The 15,289-nt window shown below is 40.1% G+C and overlaps 1 protein-coding gene across 10 annotated transcripts in view; it reads left to right on the plus strand.

Moving 5' to 3' along the window:
- The window catches only part of VAV3 (vav guanine nucleotide exchange factor 3), a 521,969-nt gene that overhangs the window by 393,696 nt on the left and 112,984 nt on the right, over nt 1–15,289 (plus strand). The window contains exon 25 of one of the 10 annotated variants that reach the window (XM_082451927.1): nt 3,831–9,921. The exons of 7 other annotated variants lie outside the window; for them this stretch is intronic. In XM_082451927.1, coding sequence (XP_082308053.1) covers nt 3,831–3,896 — 66 coding nt within the window. In that variant the 3' untranslated portion in view covers nt 3,897–9,921. Of the gene's footprint in view, nt 1–3,830; nt 9,922–15,289 lie in introns of those variants that run through there. 2 more of the 10 variants (XM_082451937.1, XM_082451931.1) reach the window with 2 other exon arrangements.

The following is a 15,289-nucleotide window of genomic DNA, read 5'->3' on the forward strand; positions in this document are numbered from 1 at the left end:
ATATCCTTCATAAAACATTCAAATATTTTGTCTTCCATCAAGTAATTGAAGTAACATACGTTGATAATTAGGCTTTAGGTGCCTTGCTTTGTTCTATTTAATTTGACAGCTGTATAGAAGAGTGACGAAACATATCCCCAGACCTCAGACTGCGTATCTGGGTCCACATCCCATCCTTGCTACACAGGGCCTCAGCCAATCAGTATAATAACAGCAGGTACTTCACAGGATGGTTGTGAGACTCAACTGAGACCACACGTACGATATAAAGTGGAATGGTGCCTGGCTTACATTGAGCCATTTTTATCATCATCATCATGGCTACCATTGTCAGGTGGATTTGCTGGCAAAATATGGGTAGTTGCTATATTAATCTTTGAATTCCTTCAGCATTATTCAGGCTCACTTACTGGATTAAGGGGCAAAACTATAGATTCTCAATTAGTGTCTCCAGGAAGGAAATTAAATCGTTTGGTATTATAGAAAGTGGAAGTTTTAGCAGTCACACCTGGGTTCAAACCCCAGCCCCGTCAGTGACTTTCTGAGCACCAATTTCATCTTCTGTAATAAAGGGATAATCATAAGTGTCTGAGAGAGCTGTTATGAAGAATAAACCATAACATATGAAAAAAGATGCCAGTAAAGAGCCTGGCACATGGTAGGTACTCAAGGAATGTTGGTCCCCTTCCCCTGAAGAATTGTAAAATAGTTCGGAACCAAATTATGGACTGGCAGATTTTATTTTGAATGCTAGAGCTCATGCTTTGTTTCTTGCACATGATGACATTTTAAGCATTCAAATTACAGATGGAATAAAAAGGTGTGTGTTCAGGAAGATTAATATTCAAACCCACAAACAATCTCAGAAGTTGAATTTAACAGCTCCACACTATTTTGACTAGGAAAATGGGATTTTCACCCGGCTCATAATCATTTACACTTAGTCCATTAGTCACTTCATTTTTCACTGAAACTAGTTTTCTGGGATTGGTTGGACTCTGATTAGAGATGTTATACACTCGCATCTGGCAGACTTTGGAAGGTACCTTATTGTAAGTAATGAACAAGTCCTGAAAAATAGGTCAAAAAGGAATCCTTTCTCTAGTTAGGTGCCATCAATTAGGATTCGGGGACATAGTGACAGAAGAGCAAACAACTCCTCCTGAAGCACTCTAGACTGGCCCTGTTAGAAGGTTCCAAAATTTCTAGGCACAATACAATCACAGTGACCCAGATATCAAGAGACCTCAGAGCAGAAACAGAATGAACACAAAAGTCGCTCTACGCCCTGTCTGCTAATGGACACTGGCGTCCGTGTTGAGTCCTGAGGGGGAAAGTGAACTCCAGAATGGCCGGCCTGCCCTCTGCAGGCACAGTCATCACCCCTCACCAGCCGAGTGACCCTGGGCAAAGCACACAGAGCCCCTGTGTCTTTGGAGAATGAAGGGGTTAACTGGTTGAAAACTGTTACTCCATCCTAACTCCAGTGGTTTTGTGAAATTATTCTGAACCATGGAGGAAACACAAAGAAATTCAAAGACTTCATCGAAATGTAGAGGTTTTAAGATATGCTAGCACTTAACTGTGAAAGTCAAATATCTGTCCAGTTGTATTCACAATTGTTTGCACAGTCATTTCATGGCTGTTAGTGGCACGGGGCAGCTCCGAGAGTCTGCTGTACTCACACTGGTACCCTTAGCACCTGTCCACGAGCACATGCCAGAAATCAGGGGATGTTTGTAGAGTGAACGAGTCCCCAGCACTCCTATGTGGGGACTTGTGGGCACTAGCTCTAGATTCTATGGCTGCACAGCTAAATGTGCTTTGGCTTTGACCCTAGCAGTTGAGTTCTGTGTGGATGGTTACAATCGAACCCCTGAAACCACAGCTGCTCGTGGTTGCACTGGAGACTGGCCAGCTCTTGGCCGGTGTTATGACACCAGCCACCTCTCTCTCTTTCTGAATTAACTGCTTGGGCACATGTGCTGTGGACATCACACTACCCCTGCCACCCCAGCAGTACATTTCAGTTGTACTGCTCTCTGCCCAGAGAAGGCACAATACAAATGATCTCATTTAGTCATATTTTCCTTCTGCCAATGATAAAAAATAAAAATAAGTCTCCCTTCATCTGAGACCTACAGCTCACAGAGCCTTTTCACATACTTCATCTCACTGAATTTGGAGCAGCACAACCCTGAAAGGCAGGTAGGGCAACCCTCATCTGTGATACGACAATGCACAGGAGCTTCCCATTTTTCAGAATTCCTAAGGCCTTTCTTCAGAGAGTCGTCCTGGGGAGCTGCTGTCTACACTGTGTGCATTTGCTGAGGTCCTAGGTCAGGTGGCAGTGCAGCTGGGTCAAAAATCGTCATGACTCTTGCTGTCAGCATGTACTGAGGAGTCTGAAGTGTGTCAGTAAATCTAATAATGACTCAAAGTCTGATCAGCGAATGCTTTTGGATTTTCTAGTGATTTGAATGACCTTGCCTCAGAGAGGGAAATATTTCTGTTTTTTCCCAATGATAATTTAGGTTTTGTCTCTTCCCACTTGGATATTTTTTTAAAAATCTCACCTCATTTAATTTTTCTAAGAATTCAAAGGTTGGTAACATCCCACCTTTGAATCATGAAAACTCTAGTCCTGAAGAGTAACTCTTCTACACAAGAGCTAGAGCTAGTTTTTAAGGCAGTTTGGCCTGTTTGAATATTACAATCGAATTTTTCATCTAAGCAGCAGCATAGATTAACGGTCGAGTCGTCAGCCTTAGAACTGGACTGTTAGGCTCCACCACTTACCAGCTGGATGGCCTTGGGCAAGCTGCTTACACTACTTGTTCCTCAGTTTCTCTACAGTTAAGATGGGGTGATGATAGCACCTTATTTCAGATGGTTTTCATGAGGATTAAGCGGGATAACATGTATGAACAGAGCTTTTATATTTGCATTTTGGCCATTTAACATACAAAAATAAATGTTACAAACTAAACTCAGACATGGAAAAAAAACCCCTCTTGTATGTATATTAGCCTTTGGAAGAAACATCTTAAGATAACTTTTCACATCAGTAGTGCTTTAGAAGTGATGAGCGCAAATTAAACATGGTTTATTAGTTATCTATTCTCACATAACAAATTAGTCCAGCCCTTTCAGCTGAGGACAACAAACGTCTATTATCCCATGGTTTCTGTAGGTCAGGAATCGGGGAATAGATTAGTGGGGGTTTCTGGTTCAGGGTCTCCCATGAGCCCTCAATCAAGTCAGTCAGCGCTGCAGTCATCTCACGGCTCAAGTGGGGAATGATGAGCTTTCAAGCTAGGTCATGTGGGCCTCCCTGCGTGGCGCCCTCTCAACATGGCAGCTGGCCTCTCCCCAAGCCGCGCCATCCGAGAGGGAGAGAGCAAGAGCAGTCACGGTGAAAGCTAGCCTCTTTGTAACTTAACCTCAGAAGGGACAGCCCGTCACGCTGCTCTATTCTATTCCTTAGACCTGAGCTACTCAACCAGCTTACACTCAAGGGCAGGCGATTACCCAAGGCGTGACTACCAAGACCAAGGGATCATTGGGAGCCATCGCAACAGCTGCCTACCACGGATGGGTAAACTGAAAGATCATTTAAGCCAAGTATGAGGTTCACCTGGAAAGCGTGGGTTACTTTGGAGAAATTTAGTTGATTAAAATTTAGTTCTTTGTTAAAAAAAAAAAAAAAAACTTCCTGTTGATTCCTTAAATCAATATTTACTGTGTGCAAGGCTTTGCAGAGGATACAGGAAAGAATGAGAGAGGAATGACTTCTCAGAGGAGCTAATTTTCTGTCTTTTCTCATTTAGAAAATGCCCTTCCTGAGGCTCAAAGTGTTGGGAGAGAATGAGAAAGGAGAATTTTCAGACACATAGGAAGTGGAATCAATCTCACAGTAACAGAAAAGCGAAAGCAGCAACCGGGCATGCCTTGGAAGTATAGCTGTTGAAATTTTAAAATTACGAAATCCAAATATCTGGCAAATCATTCATTCATTCAAGAAAGATCCACTGAGATCCTCTGATGCGCTCTACCATTCAAAGGCTTGGAGGACCCACCAACAAACCCGACAATTCCTACACTTGAGGAGCTTACACGCATGCAAATGGTGACAAGTAATAAAGAGATACATCAAGTTAGGTACTGATAGGTGTTATTGAAGGGGGAAAAAGCAAAATAAGAGTGTTATTTTTCATAGGGTGGTCGAGGAAATTATTTTTGAACAAAAACCAAATTTAAGTGAGAGGAAAACTGTGTAGATACCTGAGTGCTTAGAGTTTGTATAGAACCGTAAGGGGCAGTGGGGTTGGAGAGAGTGAGCAAGAAGAGAGTAACAGGCGGTTATGTCAGAGAGCTTCTTGGGGCAGATTGGGTAGGTCTTGTAGGCCTGGTAATGAGGGAGGTGAGAGCCATTGGAGGGTTTTAAGCTGGGCAGTGACATGATCCCATGTACATTTCAGAAGCTACAGGGGATGGTTTGGCCTGACACAGAGCTAAACCTGTGAAATTAACACTCTGCCACTCCTCCATTAGCAGCTCCCATATTAGTTTACCAGGGCTGCTGTAACAATGTATCAATACCACATACCCTGTGGCTTACACAACAAGAACTTACTGTCTTACAGTTCTAGAGGCAGAAGTCCAAGATCAAGGTGTGATCAGAGCCACGCTCCCTCAGAAGGCACTAGAGAAGGATCTGTTCCAGGGCTCTCTCCGAGCTTCTGGTAGTTCCTTGGTTTACGACACTAATCTTCACATGCTACTCTCCCTGTGTATGTCCAAATTTCCCCTTTTTGTAAAGATAGCAGTCATACTGGGTTAGGGTCCCACCCTTCTGCAGTATGACCTCAACTTAATTACATCTGCAAGGACTCTATTTCCAAATAAGGTCACATTGAGGTATTGGGGAGTTAGAACTTCAACATATGAATTCTAGGAGGAGACAATTCAACCCATAACAGCTCTCTTCCTCATATTAAAATATGAGAGTTTCCTAAAAAATAAACAGCTTCAGGGACTTCCCTGGTGGTCCAGTGGTGAAGAATCCACCTTCCAATGCAGGGGACGCAGGTTCGATCCCTGGTCAGGGGACTAGGGTCTCACATGCTGCGGGGCAACTAATAAGCCTGCGCGCCAAAACTACTGAGACTGCATGCCGCAAACTACAGAGCCCACGTGTTCTGGAGCCCACGCGCCACAACTAGAGAGAAGCCCACGCACCGCAACGAAGAGCCCGCATGCCACAATGAAGTCCGGATGCAGTAATTAATTAATTAATTAATAAAAATAAACAGCTTCAGCGGAGATTAGTAGGGAGAGGGTGCAGCATGGGTAGATAAAATGTGCCAAAGGGAGGCCAAAGCCATACCTCTCAAACATATCCAGGGTCTGTATTGCTCAGGTTCAAGGGGTGTAAACCAAAGACAAACTTCAGTAGATATTAATGTAGTTGCCAATAGAAACAATACTACTTCTACCCATTTACTTTTCAGCTTCTCAGGCCATCAGCCCCAAGTGAATGACCCCTTTTTTTCTCACCCTATATGTCAGGATCACACATCACCTCGCTAAGGAGAGGGAAGCTCTTAAGTGCTCTTGTGTGATGAGCTCATTAGGAACAAGCAACCTATTTAAATGAACTAGTGAAATGCTCCTGAATCCTGTGCAAATTAGACCTGCAAAATATGAAGGAGGAAGGAAAAGTGTGCTGTGGTTTTGTAGAGAGGTGGGAAAATGCCCTCAGCATTTATTACACTTAATGTTGACAGTATTGTTGCCTGGGTGCTTTGAAGATGAAAATTTACATTAATGATGACGTGATGAAATGAATCTACATTAGTGTGAAAAAATTTATTACCTTTACCTTTATTCAGACTGTCTGGTCTACTGATACTACTCAATTTATTTTTCATTTTCCTTAAAACATTGGACATAATCCCACTTTTTAAGATCCTGCCTCAAAGATGACATTGAGTAGATATCATAAAGGAGGATCATAAAGGAAAGGGGGGATAAACAACCCTGGAATGATGCCTTGGTTGCTGCACCACTAGTCTGAAGCCATTGAACAGAAAGATTCCAACAAAAATCTGATATACTCTCTTGGGACTTCTGAGCACAGTCCAAAATACAATTAAAATCGTGCAAAAAGCCAAACTTGAACTTGTAATCACACAGCAAGTTATTTTTAAAACAATTAGCAGTTTCAAAGTCCTTAAGATGTTACAAGTACATGCAATTTTTAAAAAATTCTGTAACACAACAAGTGGGGAGGTGAAAGCACAGGAGTGAGAATAAGGCAAAGCAGGTTTAGTCTTGGCTCCTTCCACTAACAAGTCAAGAGACTCTGAGTGGCATCTCTGATCTCTCTGGGGCTCAGTTTCCTCATCTGTAGGAGGAAGGCATCAAATTTGATAATTTATGTGCCTACTTCCAGTTTTAGCATTCTATTATTCTGTGCCAAGACATTCGATAGATATTTGGCCAGGGAATCAAATTTGTAAATGGGTCAGAGAAAGGCTCAAACAAAATTGGGGTGTACAACTTTGAAAGGCAGAAGACCTAACTCAGTCTCTTTTTAATAGTTTCACTCCCTCTACCTTACTCCAAGTCAACCTCGTCTCACCTAGACAATTGCAAGAGCCCCTAACCGGCATCCATTCTTTTGATTATATCACTTCATTTCTGTTTTCAAGATTTTCAACAGCTCCCATTCATTCAATGCATGTATTGAGTACTGACCTATGGGCATGGGGTTGGAGATATGTGGTGGACAAAACAGACAACTCTCAGCTCTGGTAGAGCCTACTTTTTATTGGCAAGAACAGGGAGACAGACAAATACACACAACAATTTTAGGAAGTGATAAATACAATGAAGAAAATCAAAGCAGAGGAAGGAGACAGAGGAACGTGCTACTTTACACATGGTAGCCATGGAAGGCCTCTCCGGGGAATATCTGAACACAGACCTGAAGAAGTGAGGGAGGGAGCCCTGCGATTATCAGGGTAAAATGCACTGCAGGCAGAGGGAAGAGCCAGTGCAGAATCCTGGGGTGGGGTGTGCTTGGTTTGGTATTTCCAAGTAACAGCAGGTAGACCTGTGCTTCTAGAGCAGAGTGAACAAGGGAAAGGTGGGCAGATGATGAGTTAGAAACCTAATCTTGAACCAGATCACTGAGGGCCTTGCAGATAAATGGAAAGAAATTTAGATTTAATTTTGAAAAACTCATTGGAGAGTTTTGAGCAGGGAAGTGGCCTGATCCAATTTTCTTTTTGAAGAGTCATTTTGGCTCATTGGTGGAAGTTTTACTAAAGGGAGACAAGAGTGGAAGCAGAGACCATAAAATCATGATCGTGTAATCCAGGTGAGAAACGATGGTGGCTCATACTGGGATGATATCATAGGATTGTGAGAAATATTTGCATCTCAGATATATACTGAAGTCAGTGCTGGCCTTGCTTACAGTGTGAATGTGGAATGATGAGAAAAACAGAATCATTAAGGCTGATGTCAACATTTTGGCTTAAATGGTGTTTAAGCACGTGCATGGTGTTACGCATGCATGGTGAAGGGTGAGCAGCTGATGTGGGAAGGGAGATGAGAAGTCAACTGCTCAGGTGTAGACTCATTAAGCTTAGAATGCCTGTTAGCCATCTAAGCACATATACTAGGTAGACAGTTGGGTATGAGTCAGTGGTTTGAGAGGTTGAGGAGGGATAAAAACATTTGGAAATGAGACGCATATTTGAAGTCATGGGACTAAATGAGATCATCTTAGCAAATGAATGGAGGAGAAGCAAGTCAGTGACTGAGCCCTGGGGCACTCCAGTGTTTACAGCTGAGGTGGAGAAGACGCCAGAATTGGAGATAAGGCACAGAAGCCCATCCACAGACTTTCCCTACCATAACCGCTCAACTATTCGCATCTGCACCAATATCCTTCCCTCTTGTTGTTACATGAACTGTCCGTGTTCCTGTCCAAAGCCCACCAGTTCACTTACACATGGAATCCCATTCCTCTCCTGTCCTCAAGGACATCACTCCAGTGATTATCCCTCTCCATTATGAAAATTCAAACTTCATTTCTTTAACAGACCCTTTTCATCAGGATATAAATTTCTTTTAAAAATTAAGGAAAAGCTCCTTTACATGCCATATCCCCCTCCAGCTACTGTCCATTTTACAATCTCCTCTAAAGCAACACTCCTCAAAAGAGCTAAAGTAGCTACCATTACTTCTTCCTCTAGTCTCTCTTGAAACTACTCCAATCTGACCTTTGACCTAAAGACTCCAACGAAATGTCCTCTAAAAACCTCCACATTACTAGGAAACCAAATCCAACAGTACATTAAAAGGATCATACACCATGATCAAGGGGGATTTATCCCAGGGATGCAAGGATTTTTCAATATCCACAAATCAATCAGTATGATACACCACATTAACAAATTGAAGAATAAAAACAAATGATCATCTCAATGATGATCATTGATCATTTCTGCATTTCTAGATGCAGAAAAAGCTTTTGATAAAATTCAGCTTTGATTTATGATAAAAACTCTCCAGAAAGTGGACATAGAGGGAACCTACCTCGACATAATAAAGGTCATATAAGAAAAACCCACAGCCAACATCATTCTCAACAGTGAAAAACTGAAAGCATTTCCTCCAACATCAGGAACAAGACAAGGATGTCCACCTAAGCCAATTTATTCAACATAGATTTGGCAATCAGAGAAGAAAAAGAAATAAAAGGAATCCAAATGGAAAAGAAGTAAAACTGTCACTGTTTGCAGATGACGTGATACTATACATAGAAAGTCCTAAAGATGCTAACAGAAAACTACTAGAGCTCATCAATGAATTCAGTAAAGTTGCAGGATACAAAATTAATACACAGAAACCTGTTGCATTCCTATACGCTAACAACGAAAGGTCAGAAATAAATTAAGGAAACACTCCTATTTACCATTGCAACCAAAAAAATAAAATACCTAGGAATAAACCTACCTAAGGAGGCAAAAGACCTGTACTCCAAAAACCATAAGATGCTGATGAAAGAAATTGAAAATGACACAAATGAATGGAAAGATATACTGTGTTCTTGGATTGGAAGAATCCATATTGTCAAAATGACTGTACTACCCAAGGCAATCTACAGATTCAATGCAATCCCTATCAAACTACCAATGGCATTTTTCACAGAATTAGAACAAAAAATTTTACAATTTGTGTGGGACCACAAAAGGCCCCGAATAGCCAAAGCAATCCTGAGAAAGAAAAATGGAGCTGGAGGAATCAGACTCCCCGACTTCAGACTATACTACAAATCTACAGTAATCAAGACAGTATGGTACTGGCACAAAAACAGAAATATAGATCAATGGTACACGGTAGAAAGCCCAGAGATAAACCCACGAACCTATGGTCACCTAATCTATGACAAAGGACGCAAGAATATACAGTGGAGAAAAGACAGTCTCTTCAGTAAGTGGTGCTGGGAAAACTGGACAGTTACATGTAAAAGAATGAAATCAGAACCTTCTCTAACACCATACACAAAAATAAACTCAAAATTGATCAATGACCTAAATGTAAGACCAGACACTATAAAACTCTTAGAGGAAAACATAGGCAGAACACTCTTTGACATAAATCTCAGCAATATCTTTTTGGATTCACCTCCTAGGGTAATGAAAATAAAAGCAAAAATAAACAAATGGGACCTAATTAAACTTAAAAGCTTTTGCACAGCAAAGGAAACCATGAATAAGATGAGAAGACAACCCTCAGAATGGGAGAAAATATTTGCAAATGAAGCAAACAACAAAGAATTAATCTCCAAAATATACAAACAGCTCATGCAGCTCAATATCAAAAAAACAAACAACCCCATCCAAAAATGGGCAGAAGACCTAAATAGACATTTCTCCAAAGAATATATACAGATGGTCAAGAGGCAAATGAAAAGATGCTCACCATCACTAATTATTAGAGAAATGCAAATCAAAACTACAATGAGGTATCACCTCACACCAGTCAGCATGGCCATCATCAAAAAGTCTACAAACAATAAATGCTGGAGAGGGTGTGGAGAAAAGGGAACCCTCTTGCACTGTTGGTGGGAATGTAAATTGATACAGCCACTGTGGAAATGGTATGGAGGTTCCTTAAAAAACTAAAAATAGGACTACCATATGAAGCAGCAATCCCACTACTGGGCATGTACCCTGAGAAAACCATAGTTCAAAAAGACACATGTACCCCAGTGTTCATTGCAGCATTATTTACAATAGCCAGGACATGGAAACAACCTAAATGTCCATCGACCGATGAATGGATAAAGAAGATGTGGTACATATATACAATGGAATATTACTCAGCCATAAAAAGGAACGAAATTGGGTCATTTGTAGAGTTGTGGATGGACCTAGAGTCTGTCATACGGAGTGAAGTAAGTCAGAAAGAGAAAAACAAATATCTTATATTAACACATATATGTGGAACCTAGAAAAATGGTACAGATGAACCTATTTGCAGGGCAGAAATAGAGAGACAGATGTAAGAACGGATGTGAGGACACAGGGTGGGAAGGTGGGGATGGGATGAACTGAGGGATTAGGTTTGACATAAATATGCTACCATGTGTAAAATAGATAGCTAGTGGGAACCTGTGGTATACAGCACAGGGAACTCAGCTTGGTGCTCTGTGATGACCTAGATGGGTGGGATGGAGGGGGAGGGAGGGAGGTCCAAGAGGGAGGGGATATAGGTATACCTATAGTTGATTCACTTCGTTGTACAGGAGAAACTAACACACTGTAAAGCAATTATACTCCAATAAAAAGAAGGAAGAACTTAGCATGAGAAAAAAAAGTAGCTGTTTTCTGATGTTATGAAAGGATGCAGCTTCATTTCATTTATAAGCACTCTCCAAATTGTGATGTGGCCTGAGTTACAGTGAATTCTAGCCACTATTTTTATGATCATCAGTTTCAGAGGGCTCTCTTTTCTGATTTTGTTTGCCTGATCCCAAGTCCATCTCATCCAGTGATCTTAACTTTATGTAACTCTCCATCCATTTATTGTAAGACACGTTGTGAGCACAGGAGGCAACACATCTTCCTGATCATAACTTCCCAGCTCTATCATTTTTCTGGATATAAATGTACAAACTTTTCAACTGTATAGCACAGGGAACTATGTTCAATATCCTGGGATAAACCATAAAGTAAAAGAATATTAAAAAGAATGTATACATGTACTGAGTCACTTTGTTGTATAGCAGAAATTAACACAACATTGTAAATCAACTATACTTTAAAAAAAAACAAAAAACCACCTTTCAGGGCTTCCCTGGTGGCACAGTGGTTAAGAATCCACCTGCCAATGAAGGGGACATGGGTTCGAGCCCTGGTTCAGGAAGGTCCCACATGCTGCAGAGCAACTAAGCCCATGCACCACAACTACTGAGCCTGCACTCTAGAGCCCATGAGCCACAACTACTGAAGCCCACGAGCCACAACTACTGAAGCCCGTGAGCCACAACTACTGAAGCCCGCAAGCCACAACTACTGAAGCCTGCAAGCCACAACTACTGAAGCCCATGCACCTAGAGCCCATGCTCTGCAAAAAGAGAAGCCACCGCAATGAGAAGCCCGTGCACAGCAATGAAGACCCAACACAGCCATAAATAAATAAATACATACATACATACATTTATTTAAAAAAAATAATAAAACATCTTTCAAACCTTTGAAACTGAATTCAAACTTACCAATGGAAATAAACAGAATTAGTGATCATTTTCTTTCATTAGGACATGTGGTCCCTAATAGGAATACTACTGTGCTACTTGGTCTTGAATGAATGACCTAGGCAGTAAAGAAAATATATTAAGACAACATTTAAAAAAAAAATACATGCACCCCAATGTTCATAGCAGCATTATTTACAATAGCCAAGACATGGAAGCAACCTAAGTGTCCAGTAACAGACGAATGGATAAAGAAGATGTGGTACACATATACAATGGAGTATTACTCAGCCATAAAAAAATGAATGAAATAATGCCATTTGCAGCAACATGGATGGACCTAGAGATTATCATACTAAGTGAAATAAGCCAGACAGAGAAAGACAAAATATGATATTCCTTATATGCAGAATCTTAAAAATGATACAAACGAACTTATTTACAAAACAGAAAGAGACCCACAGACATAGAAAAAAAACTTATGGTTACCAAAGGGGAGGGGGAGAGAAGGACAAATTAGGAGTTTGGGATTAAAATATATGCACTATATATGAAAGAGAGAACCCACGAGGATCTACTACATAACACAGGGAACTATACTCAGTATTTTTTTTTTTAACCTAATATCTTGTTATAACCTATAATGGAAGAGAATGTAAAATAAAAAAAAATATATATATATATATATAAATATAAAGCAATCACTTTGAGAAAGAAAATTACAGACCAATATCACTGATGAATATAGATGCAAAAATCCTCAACAAAATACTAGCAAACAGAATCCAACAACACATTAAAAGGATCATACACCATGATCAAGTGGGATTTATCCCAGGGATGCAAGGATTCTTCAGTATACGCAAATCAATCAACGTGATACACCATATTAACAAATTGAAGCAGAAAAACCATATGATCATCTCAATAGATGCAGAGAAAGCTTTTGACAAAATTCAACACCCATTTATGATAAAAGCCCTGCAGAAGGTAGGCATAGAGGGAACTTTCCTCAACATAATAAAGGCCATATATGACACACCCGCAGCCAACATCGTCCTCAATGGTGAAAAACTGAAACCATTTCCACTAAGATCAGGAACAAGACAAGGTTGCCCACTCTCACCACTATTATTCAACATAGTTTTGGAAGTTTTAGCCACAGCAATCAGAGAAGAAAAAGAAATAAAAGGAATCCAAATCGGAAAAGAAGAAGTAAAGCTGTCACTGTTTGCAGATGACATGATACTATAGAGAATCCTAAAGACGCTACCAGAAAACTACTAGAGCTAATCAATGAATTTGGTAAAGTAGCAGGATACAAAATTAATGCACAGAAATCTCTTGCATTCCTATACACTAATGATGAAAAATCTGAAAGTGAAATTAAGAAAACACTCCCATTCACCACTGCAACAAAAAGAATAAAATATCTAGGAATAAACCTACCTAAGGAGACAAAAGACCTGTATGCAGAAAATTATAAGACACTGATGAAAGAAATTAAAGATGATACAAACAGATGGAGAGATATACCATGTTCTTGGACCAGAAGAATCAACATTGTGAAAATGACTCTACTACCCAAAGCAATCTACAGATTCAATGCAATCCCTATCAAACTACCACTGGCATTTTTCACAGAACTAGAACAAAATATTTCACAATTTGTATGGAAACACAAAAGACCCCGAATAGCCAAAGCAATCTTGAGAATGAAAAACGGAGCTGGAGGAATCAGGCTCCCTGACTTCAGACTATACTACAAAGGTACAGTAATCAAGACAGTATGGTACTGGCACAAAAACAGAAATATAGATCAATGGAACAGGATAGAAAGCTCAGAGATAAACCCACGCACATATGGTCACCTTACCTTTGATAAAAGAGGCAAGCATATACAGTGGAGAAAAAGCCTCTTCAATAAGTGGTGCTGGGAAAACTGGACAGCTACATGTAAAAGTATGAAATTAGAACACTCCCTAACACCATACACAAAAATAAACTCCAAATGGATTAAAGACCTTAATGTAAGGCCAGACACCATAAAACTCTTAGAGGAAAACATAGGCAGAACACTCTGTGACATAAATCACAGCAAGATCCTTTTTGACCCAGCTCCTAGAGAAATGGAAATAAACACAAAAATAAACAAATGGGACCTAATGAAACTTAAAAGCTTTTGCACAGCAAAGGAAACCATAAACAAGACCAAAAGACAACCCTCAGAATGGGAGAAACTATTTGCAAATGAAACAACTGACAAAGGATTAATCTCCAAGATTTACAAGCAGCTCATGCAGCTCAATAACAAAAAAACAAACAACCCAATCCAAAAATGGGCAGAAGACCTAAATAGACATTTCTCCAAAGAAGATATACAGATTACCAACATACACATGAAAGAATGCTCTACATCATTAATCATTAGAGAAATGCAAATCAAAACTACAATGAGATATCATCTCACACCAGTCAGAATGGCCATCATCAAAAAATCTAGAAACACTAAATGCTGGAGAGGATGTGGAGAAAAGGGAACCCTCTTGCACTGTTGGTGGGAATGTAAATTGATACAGCCACTATGGAGAACAGTATGGAGGTTCCTTAAAAAACTAAAAATAGAACTACCACATGACCCAGCAATCCCACTACTGGGCATATACCCTGAGAAAACCGTAATTCAAAAAGGGTCATGTACCACAATGTTCATTGCAGCACTATTTACAATAGCCAGGACATGGAAGCAACCTAAGTGTCCACCGACAGATGAATGGATAAAGAAGATGTGGCACATATATACAATGGAATATTACTCAGCCATAAAAAGAAACGAAATGGAGTTATTTGTAGTGAGGTGGATGGAGTTAGAGTCTGTCATACGGAGTGAAGTAAGTCAGAAAGAGAAAAACAAATACAGTATGCTAACACATACATATGGAATCTAAGGGAAAAAAATATATATATATATAAAACAATCACTTTGCTGTATACCTGAAACTAACACAACATTGTAAATCAACTATATTTCAATGAAAATTTTAAAAATAAATAAATAAATAAAACCTCCACAGTGCCAAATGCAAAAGTCAGCTCTCAGCAGCATTTAAATGGCTGATTACATTTTCCTTCTTAAAATAACTGTTTCACTTAGCTTCTAGAACACCATTCTTTTTTGTTCCCTTTCCTATATCCCTAGCTGTGTTTTCCTAGACTCCTTTAATTCATTAAGTATTGATGCTTAGTACCTATTCTGGGCCTACACTGTCCTTGCCGCTAGAGATACAGCAGTGAACAAGCCAAAGCCCTTGCTGTCATGAGGCATAGCACATTCTAGTAGGTAGAGACAAACACTGGCGTTCTGGAAGCCAGGTGAAGACGATGTTTCAAAATGGAGGTGATCAGCTGCACAAGTAATGCTGAGCGATCAAGTGAGGTGAGGACTGTGAATTAACCACTGGATTGGCGATTAGGGGCTTGATGGTAACCTTGACATCATGAGTTTTAGTG

This window comes from Balaenoptera physalus (assembly GCF_965194825.1).
Source record: "Balaenoptera physalus genome assembly, chromosome: 1".
In the NCBI taxonomy this organism is placed as follows: Eukaryota; Metazoa; Chordata; class Mammalia; order Artiodactyla; family Balaenopteridae; genus Balaenoptera; species Balaenoptera physalus.